This window comes from Phragmites australis, chromosome 9 (assembly GCF_958298935.1).
Source record: "Phragmites australis chromosome 9, lpPhrAust1.1, whole genome shotgun sequence".
Taxonomy (NCBI): Eukaryota; Viridiplantae; Streptophyta; class Magnoliopsida; order Poales; family Poaceae; genus Phragmites; species Phragmites australis.
This window is the reverse complement of record NC_084929.1, coordinates 15826980-15846995: the sequence shown is the minus strand read 5'-3', so window position 1 is coordinate 15846995 and position 20016 is coordinate 15826980. Positions and strand designations below refer to the sequence as shown.

The 20016-nt window shown below is 50.4% G+C and overlaps 3 protein-coding genes across 3 annotated transcripts; all 3 read right to left on the bottom strand.

Moving 5' to 3' along the window:
* Positions 1-3629: 3629 nt before the first annotated feature.
* LOC133928022 (trypsin inhibitor-like) lies at positions 3630-4196 on the bottom strand. Its single transcript, XM_062374316.1, has 2 exons — positions 4040-4196; positions 3630-3874 (listed from the first exon to the last, which is right to left on the bottom strand). Exons 1-2 carry the CDS (start codon positions 4161-4163, stop codon positions 3630-3632), a joined length of 369 nt encoding a protein of 122 aa, XP_062230300.1. The 5' UTR covers positions 4164-4196.
* A 1663-nt stretch (positions 4197-5859) lies between these two features.
* Positions 5860-6491, bottom strand: LOC133928214 (trypsin inhibitor-like). The gene is made up of 2 exons (XM_062374443.1): positions 6343-6491; positions 5860-6177 (listed from the first exon to the last, which is right to left on the bottom strand). The coding sequence occupies exons 1-2, from the start codon at positions 6464-6466 to the stop codon at positions 5933-5935; spliced, it is 369 nt and encodes a 122-aa protein (XP_062230427.1). The 5' UTR covers positions 6467-6491; the 3' UTR covers positions 5860-5932.
* A 12624-nt stretch (positions 6492-19115) lies between these two features.
* On the bottom strand, positions 19116-19759 carry LOC133927933 (trypsin inhibitor-like). The gene is made up of 2 exons (XM_062374258.1): positions 19599-19759; positions 19116-19433 (listed from the first exon to the last, which is right to left on the bottom strand). The coding sequence occupies exons 1-2, from the start codon at positions 19720-19722 to the stop codon at positions 19189-19191; spliced, it is 369 nt and encodes a 122-aa protein (XP_062230242.1). The 5' UTR covers positions 19723-19759; the 3' UTR covers positions 19116-19188.
* Positions 19760-20016: the final 257 nt, after the last annotated feature.

Genomic DNA, 20016 nt, shown 5'->3' with positions numbered 1-20016 from the left:
TTTTCCTTAAATTATTTTCTTATCACCTCACCAAGCTTGAGGTACCACTGCCTAGATGCTTGTTTTAGTTTATAGATAGATCTCTTAAGTTGACATCCCATATGTTCCTTGTCTTTAATGACAAAACCATTCAGTTAAGCCATACACATATTCTCATGCAAGTCATCATTAGGGAACATAATTTTGGCATCCATATGGTGTAAACCATATACATATTCTCGGTGTATCTATCTTTGAGAAAAACCCTTTTTGCGATGAGTCTTGCCTTGAATCTTTTGACATTTCCCTTAGAGTCAGGTGTGCAATATGAGCATAATATTTTTCCTTAGTCTTTAGCCACTCCTCTCCTTGAACGCACATAGCTGTGAGCTTAGTCATAGTCCACTTCTCCTTTTGTGTGTTATAGTTGATCTTAAATGGACCATAATCAGTAAGAAGGGATGTCATAATGAAGTGAATCAAAAAGCTCTCAGAAATCACCATGTGGATGCCCTTTAATTTTGCGGTCATACCATTCATAGTCATGATATATTCTCTAACACCGCTTGCATCATTATACTTAGTGGTGAGCCTTTTCATGATGAGTGTATTGGTGTTAACTTTTGAGGAGCCTCTGAACTCCTCCTTCACTGATGCCAAGTATAGCTTAGCAAACTCGATCTAAAAAATTGCTACCTTAATCCCAATTGATATTGTGTTCTTCATTATCATCAGGGGCATGCAGTTGGACTTCTCCCATTTTTCCTTAGCAGCCTCACAAACCTTGGTGTTCTCAACAAGGTTCTAAGCATCACAGGCTGGTTCAGTGGGAGCTACTTCCCTAAGTGTGTAGTCAAGATCCAAAACCCCAAGAACAATGAGCATTTTCTCTTTAGGAAAATTAGTCCCATTGAGTTGTTGTACTCTATTGAGGTACCTAGAAACATCCGAAGGATTCATGGCTAAATTTAAACAATAAATTAATAATTATGTAATTATAAAAAAATAAAATAATTGGCTATCATGAAATTAACCCTACGTTGGTCTGATTAATAACATGCTAATGACATAAGAAAAATTAATATACCGTTGGGAAGAAACGAAAAAGAAAAAATATTTCATAAGAAGGGAATTAATTATTGCAATCCATGATTATAAACAACTTTGGTTAGAATACAACCATGGATCATTAAAATTAATTGCATTATTCCCAAACATAGTTATAGTTACAAAATTGCAATTTTCTGTAGCTTTCATTTTAATTTGGGACAAGTAATGCTAAAAAATTATAATAAACCATCACATAAACATAATTAGCAACAGATATTCATTGCATAATTAAAATAAAATAAAAAGGAAATCTTAATTCATAAAAGAAAACCAGCCCTAAAAGGGAAACAACCCACTTCTTGTGTTCCCGTTTTATCGAATCAAGCCCACAACTCAGTTTGCGGTCCAACTCAAAATGGCCCAAAGACTAAAAGTGCAGCGCAACCCCGCCATTTCCTGAATTGGGCCCATAAAGCGGGTATCCTAGCCCAATGATTTCTTGCCACCTGCAGCCAAACCCTAATGACTAAAATAGTCAGCTGCTCGCTCCACAAATTTCACAATGCTAACTGAAGTGGCTAGCTGGGCAACGATGTTGGCGGTGTGTGCAGTGACACGTGCAATGGTGATGGCTTGTGCATACGTGAAGATGGCAATTGCATAGCGGCGCATGTGGGAAGGGGGTAGCGCGTGGCGATGCGCCAGTGACAGGAAAGGAGAGGCCCGAGGGAAGGGAGGTTGAGAAGAACTTATCGTGGTAAGAAAAGGAACTATTCCTCCATAATTTCTACTCCATCAAGAATTAAGGCTTATCTATGGTTTTGGGATATTGAGGAAAACAGTACGACCAAATGCTAGGAATTTGATCCTATCTTATGCAATTCTGACCCAATTCAAGTTCAATTGATGCAAATCATAAGCAAATAATGGATGATTCATCTTAAACCTATCAAAATTAGCATGAAAATATTAGTCTTTAGTCAACCGAAAGGGGAATTATGAAATTCAGGCTAATAGGGCATGATTCATCATTTAGATGCAACAGAAGCTCTCATACAAAATGTTATATAAAAACTAATCTGTGTAGCACGACATCATCTCGGATCTCATGAATACGATTCCAATTAGTACAGAATTAGTGATAAGAACCTGACATTGGCAAAGCCATTCCCTTCTTGTCGGTGTAGAGCGCTTGAATAGTCCAGGCGGCATTAATCGGCCTTCAATCTAGCAAATGTGCTCCTAGATTGGTCAGGAGTTTTTTATGGGGTGGGGGCGGGGTGGGTGGGGGTGACAAAAAATAATAGAAATTATTTCATAAGTAGGGGGTTATTATTACCATCCATGATTACAAACAACTTTTGTTATAATACAACCATAGATCATTAAAATTAATTGCATTATTTTGAAATATTAGTTCTAGTCCCAAAATTATAATTTTCCATTGGTTCCATTTTAATTTGGGACAAGTAATGCTAAAAAACTATAATAAACACTCAAATAAACAAGATTAGGAATAGAGAATAAATGCATAAATAAAATAAAATTATAAATGAAATCTTAATTCATAAAACGAAACTGGCCCTGAAAAGGAAAACAACCCGCTTCTTTTGTTCCCATTTTTATTTGAGAATCAAGCGTGCACTTGGAACTGGGTACTTGCGCGGGCTACGTCTTTGTGATGGTCGATTGAACTCATCTCGAAGTACTTGGACGGAGCCCAGCTCGTATATAGAATGGTTGTCGCACGATCTCCCTCTTGTCATGTTGTTGTCGGACGAAAACAGAGAAAGAAGGGGAGAGCAAGCGTGAGAAGGAAGAGGGAAAGAGAGGCTGGCTAGGTCATCGCGCATGCTAAACGGGCCGTGAGAAGGATGGCGCACATGCGCGGCCCAGGGAGAAAAGGAGAGCCGGGAGAGAGAAGGAAGACGGGCCAATAGTACGACCGTGCCGAGTGGACAGGAGAGGAAGGGAGGGTGGCCGATTGGGCTGAGGAGAGGGTGTTGGCCCAAGTAGGGTTTCTCTTTTTCGTTTTCTTTTGGTTTACTATTCTTTTGTATTTCCTATGTATGTTTATACATATATGTACTCATATATGTACAGCATGTATATTATATATATATGGCACACAAAAGCAAACAAGGTCAAAACCTATACATTTGTATATGTATATATACATATATACACTCTTTTTTGTTTTTATTTATCTTATTTATTTATTTTGTTTGTATAGAAGATATATTTTATTCATGTTAATATTTTGGGATGTTACACCCGGCGGCGTGAATGGGCCTTCAAGCGAGGAAATGCGTTCCTAGATTGCTTTAGGAGGATTTTTTTTTATTGGGATCAGTAATGACGCCATTAGTATGATAATGGGGCTGCCCCATCTCTGAATATAGCGCAAGACTGATCTAAGACCTAACCATTTGACGATACGGGTTAATTTTAGCCAAAGACCATATTATGATATAACATAAAGTACTTTTATTGGCCCAAATCAAAATAGTAACGGGTGCGGGAATCCTGCAGCAACTTATTAACAAATTTATTGATTTGTCACTTACATTATTGCCAAGTACATACATCAGGCACTAATTCTAGCCAACTCGTGGCACCTTGATGACTCCTTCACCGCCGGAGGCCAGAGCGCCTAGCACAACGACCACGCGGTTGCAGCAGAAGTCGCCGTCGCCGGCTGCACCAAGCACATTATTTTTTCGGAGAACGTGCCCAAGCACATTCGAAATCAGGTACACGACGTCCGTCACCTGCGGGTTCTCGTTCCTTATGTTAGTGTACGCCGTGTTCTGGTCCTTCCCGACGAGCTCCGGCCAACTCTGCTCTGCAACAATGAGATGGTCAGGGGATAAGATGATCAGCCATTTCATGGTCCGATGGATGCGAGCAAACTATGGGAATCGACAGGACGTAATAAATCGACCGAAGAATCCACAAGAAATAAATCGCGAGACGAAAGGGGGCTAGCTACAGCGGATTGATTACTAACTTCCAGAGCAAGGCGGCCGCGTGCATGGAGTTGTATCACCGGCGGCTGCTTTACACACTATTGATAGGAGAAGGAAGACAAGAGGCAACAAGAGGAGGATGGAAGCCGATGGAGTTTTCGCCATTTTCGTGGCACTGTTTTCTCTTCTTCTTTTGGCTCCTACTACGAGACTAGAATGCATTTGGCCATTGAGGGAATGCGTGTACTTATATGGCTGTAAAGCAAATTAATAAATCTGGATTGTCCATGGCACTCTCGCAGTTACGGGTAAAACATGGTATTCTTGAAATGTGCTGGTCATCCATGATTCGTAACGTTCACATTGAGTAGCTACTAATTTATTACACTGATTGCATCCTATTTTAAGGAGGAGCGTTACCAACATTGAACGAGTTCCATGCCGGCTAGTACAATATGGATTTGGTCATTTGGGCGATCCATCTATCCATCCATCCATCCATAGATAGGGGACGGTATAATTTGTAGCCAGCTATAAAATAGGTTATTTTATAGCCAGACTTCTTATGGTGGCTCTCCTGGTTGCTGGAAACAGATTCTGCGTTGAGCTGATCCCGATTGCGTTGTAGTCGAGCCAAGCCAATTATGATTTCCCAAGACCGTAATTGACGAGCGCCGGAGAAAACAGATCTGATCAGGCGGTTCAATAGCCAGACATTTTTCCATGCCTTCTATTCGTGAGCCGAGCCGATGGAAACTATTGGTCCAATCGTAACTACCATCCTGACTGTGAGGATCAGTTAATGCTTAATTGCCGGATCTACGGGAATCAAATCAGGCTTCTAAAATTACCGACTATATTTGATTGTGTCTGTTGCAGCAACGAAACCAATGTTGACTATATTTGGATCATAACTATCTAGCGGCATTTATTATCCTACCGGCCATCGTAGCTAGCTCCATCTATGAAACAAAGAGATGTATTGATTGTGTTACTGTAAAATTACCGCACATGTTACCATGTGCTGATAATGAGATATTTCTTTTCTTACTACAAAATGCTACTCTATTTACTAAAAAAATATAATAGTGTGGTTTGAATCAAATTAGCGCAAGCATAGTATACGTAACATACATAAATGATTAAGCATCATCCATAAACTATGAAAAAAAAATCAACTCGGACTTCCGTTTTCGCCCGACTCAAACCGTGACCAACTTGGCCTCTGCTAGTCTAATTGCCTCACACCACCAATATAGGCCAGTTGAAAATCATATGTATTTTGCTTACCATAAAATATACATCAATTTACCATATCAAAGTGAAGTGAATTATGATATTTAAATACAGCCATGATAACAATAAAAGCTAACATCAATTACGACAATGGAGGGTAGTAGTTCCTACATTTTTTTAGTGGATGTATTCATTTTAGATGCATAGAATACCGCGGGAATGAATTGCAAATTGAGTTCCTACAACTGACATGTTGATTGACAATAAAATGATATATCACCGATAACAAAAATGTTGTAGTGGTTTGGATAAAGAGTGAAGCTAGAGGGAATATATTTATGAGAACGCCATGTAGTGTTTACTACATTTATGGTCGGGCAATTATGACAATAATTAGTAATTCAATTACATGTACTCTATTCAATTACTGTTCTCAGAAACATATTTTAACTATTAGATGTTGAATCAATTACTACGATAGAGTGTATTAGCTTTTTGGAACGCGAGCTCAATTTGCTTTAGGAGGATTTTTTTATTGGGATCAGTAATGACACCATTAGTATGATAACATAACATAAAGTACTTTTATTGGCCCAAATCAAAATAGTAACGGGTGCGGGAATCCTGCAGCAACTTATTAACAAATTTATTGATTTGTCACTTACATTATTGCCAAGTAGATACATCAGGCACTAATTCTAGCCAACTCGTGGCACCTTGATGACTCCTTCACCGCCGGAGGCCAGAGCGCCTAGTACCACGACCACGCGGTTGCAGCAGAAGTCGTCGTCGCCGGCTGCCCCAAGCACATTATTTTTTCGGAGAACGTGCCCAAGCACATTCGAAATCAGGTACACGACGTCCGTCACCTGCGGGTTCTCGTTCCTTATGTTAGTGTACGCCGTGTTCTGGTCCTTCCCGACGAGCTCCGGCCAACTCTGCTCTGCAACAATGTGATGGTCAGGGGATAAGATGATCAGCCATTTCATGGTCCGATGGATGCGAGCAAACTATGGGAATCGACAGGACGTAATAAATCGACCGAAGAATCCACAACAAATAAATCGCGAGACGAAAGGGGGCTAGCTACAGCGCGTTGCTTACTAACTTCCAGAGCAAGGCGGCCGCGTGCATGGAGTTGTATCACCGGCGGCTGCTTTACACACTATTGATAGGAGAAGGAAGACAAGAGGCAACAAGAGGAGGATGGAAGCCGATGGAGTTTTCGCCATTTTCGTGGTACTGTTTTCTCTTCTTCTTTTGGTTCCTACTACAAGACTAGAATGCATTTGGCCATTGGGGGAATGCGTGTACTTATATGGCTGTGAAGCAAATTAATAAATCTGGTTTGTCCATGGCACTCTCGCAGTTACGGGTAAAACATGGTATTCGTGAAATGTGCTGGTCATCTATGATTCGTAACGTTCACAATGACTAGCTACTAATTTATTACACTGATTGCATCCTATTTCATGGAGGAGCGTTGCCAACATTGATGAGTTCCATGCTGGCTAGTACAATATGGATTTGGTCATTTGGGCGATCTATCTATCTATCTATATGCTTTATCATAGACTTTGGCTATCTATCTATCTATCTATCTATCTACTCTGGAAAAATTCTCACATTAATCAAAGAAAAAACATCTGACGATTTATTCACTATGTAATCGAGTTATAACTGTTGACCAGAAGATAACATATATAGTTGAGGAGGGTCAGAGAAGCGAATCGAGTCGGACTCGATTTTGAAGCGGTGGAACAACTCTAGACTCAATCTCCCAGTTTAAACCGGCTCGCGTTGAGATTGTTTGGATAAAAGCTCTCGTTAATCTCCTAGAAACTTCTATTGGAACATCAAAGTCAATCTCCACTTAGTTTTGCACAATTTCAGAAATATGTGGTGAAACCGATGAGTTGATCTCCATCTCGCGCTTGAATTCAAGTTGGGCTCTGTCGGTGGATGAACACCGCAAACGGGGATCCTGAGGGACTCACTTTGAGATTCGGCCGGGGGCTGATTTTGAATCTACCTCGTACGTGGATTTAATGAGAATATGTGAGATTTAGACGGGACGGATGATCGTCGGCTAGTGAGAGTAAATGCTCAAGGTATTTTAGATAGGTTCGGGCCGCACGGATCGTAATACCCTACTACTGTGCGTATGATATGCTATTAATGCTCTTGGAATGCCTTTCTTTGGATCTCTGAGTTACAACATTTTTTGTCTAAGTCTAGAGCTTCGGTCTTTAGGTGCCGATCTCTCTGAGGTTCTACTTCGCTTGGACTTCTTCGACCTCTATCAGTCGTCTTGCTCTTCAAAAGCCCTGCCTTTCTACGAAGTGCACCCCTCTTTTTATCCTGTCGGGGGAGGCTCGGCGTGCCCAGAACGGGGGCACGAGTTCCCATGAGCTATAAATGGAAAGCAACCGTCATGGGGCTGTATTTTGATGTTATTAGGGGTTGAAAATGTGCCTTCGGCCGGTCCTCCCGCCCATTAGGCCCATCTTTAGCAGATGCAGGGGGGCCCACTGGGCAACTGCCGAACTGCCCCGCATGCCCTCTCGGTCAGAGCAGATCTGACACAGCAGGAGGGCAGGCGATATGCCTCGAGCCCAACGACGATATCTCCAAGCCGTTTCCCTTATAGGCCCCGCAGGGTGACATACGATGGGACCCGTCGCATTAAATGTCCCCACGCCTTCCTGCCAGGAGGTGGCAGGGACTGACGTACTCAGTACGACAAGCGTGGGGGGGAGTGGTTGGAAGTGACAGGCCATGCTCCCTCTTAAATGCAACATCGGGCCTCTCACCAACTAACACCTCACTGTTGAGCCCTTGTGGGGTCCACCGGCAAGGGACTTCTCAGGTCCTCGGGGAACTCTGGGTACTCGGGGACCAACTATTCTTGGCCCCGAGTGCCCTCTCCCGCATTTGTCTTTCTTCGGGTCCTCGGGGAACTACGGGTACTCGGAGACCACTGTTCATAGCCCCGAGCACCCCTCCCGGAACTGGCTCTTCTCGCCCCTCGGGGAGATGGTCCCCGAGAGAAGACGCCACGTGGTATTCTGCTGCCCTGGCCTCGGGACTCAGGGACACCTGTTTCCTATGTCACCGATAGCAGCCCCCGGGCCCATCGGCAGGCGAAGGCCCAGAGACCGCGGATGGGGCCCTATTTCTTCGAGGCCGATCACAGATTTGGTGCCACATGGCTTGTCGTCAGGTGCCAAAATCTTGCGGGCCTTGCAGCTTTTTGGCCCAGGCTCCCGGTACAGCCCAAAGGGGAAACTGAAAGGGCGCGTGCCCTTACGACTTTCAAGGGGAGTGATGATGAGGCGGGAGGCGCGCCTGGCAACCGCGCAGATCGAGGGTGGCGCGCCTGGCAACCGCGCGGATCAAGGGAGATGCGCCTCGCAAATTACGCTGAGGAATGTGGCGTTTGAATTCCTCATGATAGAAAAGGAGAGGGCCAACAAACCGTTACCCCCCACACCATTCTTGCAGTTGCCATCTTTTGCCTTCATCTTCCTTGCGCACTGGGAGTTTTCTCTCCAGCACGCGGCGCACCTTGCTTCTAGTCTCTTCCAGCGCACTCCCCACGCCCAAAAATGCCAAGGGCAGGAAGCGGCCGTTGGGATGCATCGAGTGCCAACAGCGTCCTGCCGAGGTCCCGCCTCATGAACGGGAGGGGGCAGAAAAGGTCCGAAAGCTGATGGTCCCCGCTGGCCGGTGGGAAGCGTCGGTGGTGACGCTGGCCAACTATCCGCAAGCCTGGTGCCACCGTTCTCGGCGTTCCTTCTGCAAGTACTGGACACCTTCGGCGTCCACTTGGCCCACCTGAGTCCGAACTCAGTGGTCATCCTAGCGATCTTCGCCCACTTCTGCGAGATGTTCGTGGGGGTGCCGCCGTCGGTCGCGCTCTTCCAGCACTTCTTTATCCTTCGAGCGGCCAGGAAGAAGAAGGGGTCTGACGAGGTAGAGGTTGTCGGCTGCTGCAGCTTCCGCCTGTGGGAGGGACTCGGCGACGCCTACATCCCGCAAGTGTTGCGCGGCAAGTGGGATGACTGGCGTCGGGACTAGGTTTACATCGACGTCAGTCCGCATGACCACCTCTCGCTGCCCCAATCGTCGGTGGAGCCCCACAAGCCAATCTGGGAAGCGGCCCCTGCGGCGGATGCGCACCTGCGCCCAGTCGATGAGAGGGGCCGGCTGGAGGAGGTCCGAAAGCTGCTAGAGACCCACGTGGCCTCGGCTGGCACGGCCTATGAGAAGTCCATGCGGGAAGTGGCCGTGGAGCGGAAGGCACTGGAGGAAGCCCGCGACGAGGCCGTCGCCGCGCAGGAGAAAGCCAGCCGCTTAGAGCGGCTCGCGGCAGAGCGCAACCATGCGTCGAGGAGGCGTGCCATAGAGCTGCTCGCTCACGAGGGTCAACTTGCCTAGCGCGAGCGGCAGGTTGCTTCACGGGAGGAGGCGACCAGCAAGAGGGAGGAGGCCATGTAGTCTGCATAGGCGGACCTCTGCTGCCAGAGCGACGAGCTCGAGCGCGGCCGCGCCGACGTCCTCCGCCGGGAGGAGTAGGTCGCGCTGCATGAGACGGATGCCTACATAATGTCATTAGCGCTTAACGCCCGGGGGAGCAGATCGCGCGACGTGAGGCAGATGCCGATTTGGCGTCGTTGGCACTCGCCACCCGGGAGGAGCAGTTCGCCAACCGGGAGGCCGACCTGGCTGCTTGAGAGTAGGCCGTCAAGGCCCGGGCCGAGCAACTGGAGCAATCCCAGACCGAGGTGGCCGCCCAACGCCGGGAGATACCGACCGCGAGAGGCATCCCTATCAACGCCACCGACAGCAACAGTCTCGAGGCGCGGTAGAAGAACGCTGAGGATGAGCTTGATGCCGTCCTCTCAGAGCAGACGAACGTGAAGCTGATGATGCAGGACATCCTTCAGCAGGCGTGGGACACCGTGGAGGCAGCCGAGCTTGGGCGTGTGTTTGTGGGATGCCAGTCGTTGGAAACGGAGATGATAGGCCACATCACCCTCAGGTTCGTAGAGATCGCTCGGCGCCTCGAGGTCCTCCATGCCGCTGTCCAGGAGCTAGGCGACCCGGGAGGGGCGTGCACTAGCCCAAGGTGTGGCCGAGCATGTTCTCGCCTGCCATCACAGCCAAGACCCCACCTTCCCACTGGTGCTAGCTCGGCAGGATGTGGTTGAGGCAGAGGAAGCCGTCTCCCGGGCAGCCGTCCGCGACGTCGCCACCGAGGTGGTGGAATGTTTTGTGCGGGAGCCGGGCCCGAGCAGTGACAGCAGCAGTGAAGTGTGCCCTCCTCCTTAGCCTGTAAAAATTTAGGGTTTTGTTCTTTTTGGATGTTGTAAATATGGGAGTGATTCCCCTCTGAACGGTTCCTTTCAAAATAATAGAAGCCATTCTCAGAATCGAACTCCGCTCTGTATTTGTTCTTTGTGTTGTTTGTTTTTCCTTGATGTCCTGAGAGGCACTGGCCGGGCTGAGCCCAGTCTTCCCCCGAGAAGTTAGGTTGCCCCGGCCACTCATGTTTGAACAGCGGGACCATCCGAGTGTCCAGCCCCCGAGCACTCGTGAATGCGCGGCTGCTGAGTCAAAGAGACACAATGATGAACTTCTTTGCTCTGGAGACGGATCCACCTGGCACGGTACACGCCACGACCAGTAAACACTTTTCGCCCTGCGACCTCTCAAACAAATAGACCGGAGAAGCGTGTGGGCGGAAACGCAACCAAGAGTCCCCACGGTTTGGTGGTGTCCGGGGTAGGACTGACTAGGCCGAGCACCAACAGCCCGCCCCTAAGGTCTGAGCGGTCCCGACCACTCATGTTCGAGCGGTAGGATTACCCGAGAACCCTAGAGGCTCGGTAGCGCTCGGGGTACTGTCAAGCCAGCCGGGCACCACAGCCACCATAAAGGACCTAGGTCAGCCATCGCCGCCTGTACGGTACACCAACTACTGTTTGTTTTTGTCGTTCCAGAAAAGCGAGCACGTGGGTGGGGTTTTGCGCATGAGGAAACTATCTCGCCAAACAGATTAGCATGCGAGGGTCCCGATGATAACTCATGAACAATAATTTATTTCGTATGTATGAAAGGAAATTCATATGACTTTAGTATCTCATCGAGCAGGTGCCAGCCTTCCAGCCAGTCAGGCCAGGAAGGAGAGTCCTGAGCTCGGGGCGCCCGGGAACGTGTGTTCCCTTGTGCAGAGCGCGAGCCCCCAGGACATCCTTTTAGCACCCAAGCACTGGAAACCCAGGGGCTATGTGGTCCCGACCACTCATGTCCGAGAGGTAGGATTACCCGAGGACCCCATAGGCTCGAGCAGCGCCCTGGGCACTAAGGCCCTTGTGGTCAGGCTGCTTGGTTCTCGAGCATTGATCTGTAAGCTTGGAAAATAGGCAAAGGTTCTTTGCTCGGTGCACTCTGTTAGTGCAGTACTCATTATAGACTGCTCTTATTTTTGACCCGAGACCTCTCGAATGCCCGGACCGGCGAAGTGTACAGACAAAGGCATGACCAAGAGGTCCAATGGTTCGGTGGTGCCCGGGGTAGGACTGACCAGGCCGAGCACTGACAGCTCGCCCCTGGGGCCTAGGCGATCCCGACCACTCATGTTCGAGCTGTAGGATTACCCGAGAACCCCAGAGGCTCGGTAGTGCTCGGGGTACTGCCACGTAATCGGGCACCACAGCCTACCATAACAGACTTAAGTCAGCAGTCACCGTCTGTGCGCATACCGACCGGGATCCGTTTTTATCAACGGGAAAAATGAGAGAGCGTGTTTTTCTCGCACAAATCGAGCATCTCACCAAACAGATTAAACATATGAATTCGAGAGAAAAAACTCAAAATAAGAGTACTATGAGTGTATATTGATAATTTGTACAGAAGTGCTAACTTACACGGTTGGTGACAGCCCCTGGCCAATTTGGGCTGGGGTAAGGCCCCTGTCCTGGTTGGCCCGAGCACAATCATGCCCACCTATGGATAAAACTTGCGCAGATGCTGATGTTCCACGCATTTGGGAGAGGCTGCCCATCCTCTGTGGACAGCCGAAATGAGCTTGCCGCGGAGCACCGGTCACGATGAAGGGGCCTTCCCACTTGGGGGAGAGTTTATTCCTTCCTTCGCGCATTTGGGCGCGTTGGAGAACTAGATCCCCAACTTCGAGTGACCGGGCCCGGACGTGGCGCTGACGATAGCGCCGTAGGCTCTGCTGATATATGGCGGCTCGGACGGTGGCTTGTCGCCGACGCTCCTCCAAGTGATTGACGTCGTCGCGTCTTCGTTGTTCCTGTTCACCTTCTGAGTAAGCATTCACTCGAGGGGAGCCTAGCGTGAGCTCAGAGGGGAGGACCACCTCAGTGCCGTAGACGAGGAAGAAAGGTGTCTCCTCGGTGGCCCGACTCGGCGTGGTCTGGTTAGCCCATAACACAGCAGGCAGCTTGTTGGTCCATCCTTTCCCGTGCTTTGCCAGCACGTTGTAGGTCCGGGTTTTGAGCCCTTTCAGTATCTCAGCATTTGCACGCTCGACTTGCCCATTGCCCTGAGGATGAGTGACAGAGGTGAAGAAAAGCTTGATGCCGAGGTCCTCATAGTATCCCCTGAACAGGGCACTTGTGAACTGGGTTCCATTGTCACTAATGATGCTGTTCGAGACACCGAAGCGACTTGTGATACCGTGGATGAATTGGATCGTCGTGTTCTTGGTAACCTTGATGACTGGGACCACCTCCGGCCACTTGGTGAATTTATCAATGGCGACGTAGAGGTACTCATAGCCCCTGATTACTTGGAGGAATGGACCTAAGATGTCTAGCCTCCAGACTGAGAAGGGCCAAGACAGGGGGATGGTATGAAGAGCCCAAGCTGGCTAGTGAATCTACTTTGCATGGAACTGGCACGCCCTGCAGCATAGAACCAACTTGGAAGCATCTTGGAGGGCTGTAGGCCAGTAGAAGCCTTGCCGAGAGGCCTTCCCGACCAGCGTGCGGAACGATGCATGGACACCGCACTCGCCCTCGTGGATCTCAGTGAGGAGCTCACTGCCTTCTGCCCAGGTGATGCATTTCAAGAGGACACCGTCCGTGCCGCGCCGATAGAGATCCCCATCTACTATGGCATAGCGTTTGGACTGCCATACAATCCTCTCCGCAGAGACATCATCCCCGGGAAGTATGTTTTCTTTCAAGTACCCTTGAATCTCATTGATCCACGAGGCTTCTTGAGAACTACGGACAAGCGCAGCGTACTCGCTGGGCGGTGGCACCCTAACAGGACCTCCCACTGAGGGTGTTGCCTGGGTTCCCCCAACTAGGCTCGAGGGTTCCCCTTCATCCTGGTCGGCAGGCAGGACGGGTGGCCGTGTGAGCCTTTCTTCAAAGGTTCTAGCCGGGACGAGCGCCTGGGCAGAGGCCAGGCGGGAGAGGTCATCGGCTAGAGCGTTGTCGCGGCGAGGTATGTGCCGTAGCTCCAGGCCGTCAAAGTGCCGCTCCAGCCTCCTGACTTACACCATGTACGTTGCCATCTGCGGGTCTGCGCACTGGTATTCCTTGGATACTTGGTTGACCACCAGCTGGGAGTCTCCCTTAACGAGCAGCCGCCAGATTCTGAGACCCACTGCTGCTCTGAGGCCAGCGATGAGGCCCTCGTATTCTGCCATATTGTTGGTCGCTCGGAAATACAGCTGCACGACATACTGGAGTACTTCACCCGTTGGGGAGGTGAGCACCACTCCAACCCCCGGGCCTTTCAGCGTGAGGGAGCCGTCAAAGTGCATGACCCAGTACCCAGGCCCATCTTGACCGGGGTATGCGAACAACTCTTCATTATCGATCTCGGGGACCGGCATCCACTGTGCCATGAAGTCGGATAGAGCCTGGCTTTTGATTGCTTGGCGGCTGACAAAGTGCAGATCGAATTCTGCGAGCTCAACCGCCCACTTGACAATATGCCCAGTGCTTTCTCGGTTCTGCAGGATCGGCCCCAGTGGGTATGTGGTTACCATCGAGACCTTGTGCACCTGGAAGTAGTGGCGCAGCATCCTGGAAGCGATGAGCACTGCATAAAGCATCTTCCAGGCTTGGGGGTATCTTATCTTGGTGTCTCACAGGACTTCACTGACGAAGTACACCAGTCGTTGTATCCGGCGGGCCTGGACTGTGGCCTCGCCCGAGGACTTGTCACAGCCCCCGAGCTCGGCGCAGTGGCCAGGGCCGGCTGAGGTCTCGGGATCGACTCCCTAGTCGGGAGGAGCCGAGGTCTCGAGCTCAACTCCCTGGTCGGGAGGAGCCCCGAGACCTGTAGGATGCTCGGGGGCGGCTGGGAGCCCAGACCCAGCTCCACCACGAGTACCATGCTCATGACCTAAGGAGTGGCTGAGATGTAGAGCAATAAAGGCTCGCCCTCAGAGGGGGCTACCACTACGGGCGGTGAGGTGAGGTACTTCTTCAAGTCCTGGAAGGCCTGCTTGGCCTCCGGTGTCCGGTCGAAATGACCGGTCCTCTTCAACAATTTGAAGAGTGGGAGCCCTCGCTCCTCAAGCTTGGAGATGAAGCGCCCCAGGGCCGCCATGCACCCAGCAAGGTGCTAAACCTCTTTAAGCCGAGCTGGGGGACGAATTTGTTCAATGGCCCGGATTTTCTCCAGATTGACCTCAATTCCCCGACTGGAAACCAAGAAACCGAGGAGCTTGCCCGCGGGTACCCCGAAAACGCACTTCTCGGGGTTGAGCCTCAGGCGGGTGGTGCGGAGACTATTGAAAGTCTCAGATAAGTCTTCCAGCAGGGTGGCCCAATCTCTGGACTTGACCACGAGGTCGTCGACATAAGCTTCTACGTTGCAACCAACCTGCGTATTAAGGGTAATGCGCACGACCCGCTGGAATGAAGATCCAGCGTTGCGCAAACCAAAAGGCATTGACACATAGCAATAAGTCCCCACCGGGGAAATAAAAGATGTTTTTTCTTTGTCCTGCTTAGCCATGCGAATTTGGTGATAACCCGAATTTGCATCTAAAAAATACAAAAGATCGCACCCCGCGGTGGAATAGACTATCCGGTATATGCGGGGTAAAGAAAAATGATCTTTTGGACAAGCTTTGTTAAGGTCGGTGTAGTCAACACACATTCGTAGCTTGCCGTTGGCCTTCGGGATGATGACAGGATTTGCTAGCCACTCCGGGTGGAGGACCTCTCGGATGAAGCTGGCATCGAGGAGCTTGTTGACTTGCTCCCGGATGAACTACTGGCGCTCGGGCGCCTGCCGCCGGATCTTTTGCCTCACCAGTCGTGCGTCTGGTCGCACAGCAAGGTGGTGCTCAATCACCTCCCTAGGGATCCCGGGCATATCTGACGGCTGCCATGCAAAAACGTCAGCGTTAGCCTGAAGAAGGCGACGAGCGCGCTTTCCTATTTGTCGCCCAGGTCACCACCGATTCGGATGACCTGGGATGAGTCTTCGCCCACCACAACCTCCTTCGTGGGGATAGTGGCGTCGGCGGCGAGTCGGGGTTTGGATGGAGAGGGTCCCGGGCCCCCTGGGTGACCTTCGACCGCGGCCCGAGCAGAGACCAAGGCCGAGTATAGCTGCTCAGCACAGGAGACGGCGCTGCCGGTCTCGGTGGGCACGGAGATAGGGCCGGCAGGGCCCGGCATCTTGATTGTGAGGTAGGCGTAGTGTGTCACCACCATGAACCGAGCAAGCGTCGGGCACCCGAGGATTGTGTTGTAGGGGAGAGGGACTTTCGCGACATCGAAGACGATGTTCTCCGTCCAGAAATTGTCCTGGCTCCTGAAGGTGACGGGCAGCTTGACCTGCCCCAGGGGTAGAGTGTGCCCCGGCGTTACCCCATAAAAGGGGAGGGACGGCTTTAGGCGCCTTGAAGGTACCTGCAGCTTCTTGAAGGCCTCCTGGGACAGTAGGTTCAGGCCTGCGCCCCCATCGATCAGCACTCGGCTAACCTTCACATTGTAGATGGTGGGGGACACTACTAGAGGTAGTCGCCCTACCCCTGCAGCTCTCGCGGGGTGGTTCGCCTAACTGAAGGTGATCGGGGTCTCCAACCACTTGAGAGGCCTTGCGGCCGCAGCGCCCGGGGTTGCCGAGCACACCTCACACTGCATTGTCTTGATGCAACGATGAGAGGAGGGCGTGGATGCGCCTCCGTCGATGAAAGCGACGGTGTGCTCGGGCTCAACCTCATGCATACCTAGCTTCTCGAGCATCTGCTCGTCGCGGATGCCCTGCCAGAAGGCGACAATGATGCCATGGGCGGTGATCCGTGGGATGGTGTTGCAGACCTGGCTGAAACGCTGTATGAAGCGCCTCAGCGTCTCCCCCTCTTACTGCTTAATGGCATGGAGGTCGCACTCCAAGCGGGGGCGTGTGAAAGTGCCCTGAAAATTAGCCACAAATTGGTGGCACAGATCATCCCAGGAGCTAATGTATCCTGGGGGTAAGTTCATAAGCCAAGAGCGGACAGAGCCCCTCAAGGCCACGTGGAAGTAGTTGGCCATTACGCTTTCATTCCCGCCCGCTGCTTGGACGGCAGTGGTGTAGATTTGGAGGAACTCGACGGGGTCGATGGACCCGTCGTACTTCTCCGGTAGCTCTGGCCAAAACTTCATGGGCCAGTTGACCTGGCGGAGCTCACTGGTGAATGCGCGGCAGCCCGTACTGTATCCCACAGCGCCAGCAGTGCCCTTGGGGGGCGAACGTCGGCGCGCCGGGGAACCCCGGTGGTCGCAGGCTAGCATAGAGGAAGCCTGGTCCTTCGTCCTGGCCTCGCGCCGGGACTCCTGGTGGTGCTCAAGAGTAACACGCGCATCCTCGACAGCTCTCTGCTCATTGAGGTGCAAGCGGAGGTCCTGAGCTCCTGTTGTGACCAGGGGGCAGCAGTTCGTCTGGAGCCCCCTCGGCCGGTTCTTCCGCCACCCAAAGATGGTCCGGCTCTTGTTGCACCGTGATGGGAGGTGGCACGGGAACTTCTGGCAAGTACTAGCCGGTGAGCCGTGCCCACCAAGTCGGCCACCTCCTGCAGCCAACGGCCCTCTAGGGTTTCCCCCGCTGCATGGACAGGCGGGTGCCTGAGGAGTGCTTGCGCCACAAGCAAAGCACTCCCAGGGTTGGCGTCACCGAAGGTAAGCCTACGCCGTAACGGTGCCCGGTGCTGTCCGGACGTCGATCTTGCTCTTCAAAAGCCCTGCCTTTCTACGAAGTGCACCCCCATTTTTATCCTGTCGGTGGAGGCTCAGTGTGCCCAGAACAGGGCACGAGTTCCCATGAGCCATAAATGGAAAGCAACCATCATGGGACTGCATTTTGATGTTACAGGGGGTTGAAAATGCGCTTTCAGTCGGTCCTCTCGCCCATTACGCCCATCTTTAGCAGATGCAGGGGGCCCACCGGGCAGTCGCCGAACTGCCCCGCATGCCCTCTCGGTCAGAGCAGACCTGACACAGCAGGGGGGCAGGTGATATGCCTCGAGCCCAGTGACGATATCTCCAAGCCGTTTCCCTTATGGGCCCTACAGGGTGACGTACGATAGGACCTGTCGCATTAAATGTCCCCACGCCTTCCTACCAAGAGGTGGCAGGGACTGACGTACTCAGTATGACAGGCGTGGGGGGAGTGGTTGGAACTGACAGGCCACGCTCCCGCTTAAATGCATCATCGGGCCTCTCACCAATTGACACTTCACCGTTGAGCCCTTGTGGGGCTTCTCAGGTCTTCGGGGAACTCTGGGTACTCGGGGACCAACTGTTCTTGGCCCCGAGCTCCCTCTCCAGCATTTGTCTTTCCTCAGGTCCTCGGGGAACTACGGGTACTCGGGGACCACTGTTCATGGCCTTGAGCACGCCTCCCAGAACTGGCTCTTCTCGGCCCTCGGGGAGATGGTCCCCGAGGGAAGACGCCATGTGGCATTCTACTGTCCTGGCCTCCGAACTCGGGGACCCCTGGTTCCAATGTCACCGACAGGCTCAGTGTGAACTTGCGCATGCTACGTCTTCGTGATGGTCGATTGAACTCATCTCGAGGTACTTGTACGGAGTCCAGCTCGTCTATAGCATGAACGTCGCATGATCTCCCTCTTATAATGTTGTTGTCAGACGAAAACAGATAAGGGAGGGGAGAGCGAGCATGAGGAGGAAGAGGGAAGGTGAGGCTGGCTAGGTCATCGCGTGTGCTAAACGGGCTGTGAGAAGGATGACGTACATGCGCGACCTAGGGAGAAAAAGGAGAGAGCCGGAAGAGGGAAGGAAGACGGGCCAGTAGTCCGACCGGGCCGAGTGGAGAAGAGAGGAAGGAAGGGTGGCCGATTGGGCTGAGGAGAGGGGGTTGGCGCAGGTAGGGTTTCTCTTTTTCATTTTCTTTTCTTTTACTATTATTTTGTATTTCCTATGTATGTTTATACATACATGTACTAATATATGTACAGCATGTATATTATTTAATATATTCTATAAAACAGGCACACATACATATATACTCAAACATTTTACACATACACACACATATATATGTGTGTGTGTGTATATATATGGCACACAAAAGCAAACAAGGTCAAACCCTATACATTTGTATATGTATATATACATATATATACACTCTTTTTTGTTTTTATTTATCTTATTTATTTATTTTGTTTGTATAGAAGATATATTTTATTCATGTTTATTTTGGGATGTTACACCCGGCGGCGTGAATGGGCCTTCAAGCGAGGAAATGCGTTCCTAGATTGCTTTAGGAGGATTTTTTTTACTGGGATCAGTAATGACACCATTAGTATGATAACATAACATAAAGTACTTTTATTGGCCCAAATCAAAATAGTAACGGGTGCGGGAATCCTGCAGCAACTTATTAACAAATTTATTGATTTGTCACTTACATTATTGCCATGTACATACATCAGGCACTAATTCTAGCCAACTCGTGGCACCTTGATGACTCCTTCACCGCCGGAGGCCAGAGCGCCTAGTACCACGACCACGCGGTTGCAGCAGAAGTCGTCGTCGCCGGCTGCCCCAAGCACATTATTTTTTCGGAGAACGTGCCCAAGCACATTCGAAATCAGGTACACGACGTCCGTCACCTGCGGGTTCTCGTTCCTTATGTTAGTGTACGCCGTTTTCTGGTCCTTCCCGACGAGCTCCGGCCAACTCTGCTCTGCAACAATGTGATGGTCAGGGGATAAGATGATCAGCCATTTCATGGTCCGATGGATGCGAGCAAACTATGGGAATCGACAGGACGTAATAAATCGACCGAAGAATCCACAAGAAATAAATCGCGAGACGAAAGGGGGCTAGCTACAGCGGATTGATTACTAACTTCCAGAGCAAGGCGGCCGCGTGCATGGAGTTGTATCACCGGCGGCTGCTTTACACACTATTGATAGGAGAAGGAAGACAAGAGGCAACAAGAGGAGGATGGAAGCCGATGGAGTTTTCGCCATTTTCGTGGCACTGTTTTCTCTTCTTCTTTTGGCTCCTACTACGAGACTAGAATGCATTTGGCCATTGGGGGAATGCGTGTACTTATATGGCTGTAAAGCAAATTAATAAATCTGGTTTGTCCATGGCACTCTCGCAGTTACGGGTAAAACATGGTATTCGTGAAATGTGCTGGTCATCTATGATTCGTAACGTTCACAATGACTAGCTACTAATTTATTACACTGATTGCATCCTATTTCATGGAGGAGCGTTACCAACATTGATGAGTTCCATGCTGGCTAGTACAATATGGA

Excerpts from the sequence above, each read along its gene's own strand:
- LOC133927933 (XM_062374258.1), bottom strand. The coding sequence starts at position 19,722 with ATGGCGAAAACTCCATCGGCTTCCATCCTCCTCTTGTTGCCTCTTGTC. Across the intron at positions 19,434-19,598 it reads GCGGCCGCCTTGCTCTGGAA|AGCAGAGTTGGCCGGAGCTC; the intron begins GTTAGTAATCAA and ends ACATTGTTGCAG.
- LOC133928022 (XM_062374316.1), bottom strand. The coding sequence starts at position 4,163 with ATGGCGAAAACTCCATCGGCTTCCATCCTCCTCTTGTTGCCTCTTGTC. Across the intron at positions 3,875-4,039 it reads GCGGCCGCCTTGCTCTGGAA|AGCAGAGTTGGCCGGAGCTC; the intron begins GTTAGTAATCAA and ends TCATTGTTGCAG.
- LOC133928214 (XM_062374443.1), bottom strand. The coding sequence starts at position 6,466 with ATGGCGAAAACTCCATCGGCTTCCATCCTCCTCTTGTTGCCTCTTGTC. Across the intron at positions 6,178-6,342 it reads GCGGCCGCCTTGCTCTGGAA|AGCAGAGTTGGCCGGAGCTC; the intron begins GTTAGTAAGCAA and ends ACATTGTTGCAG.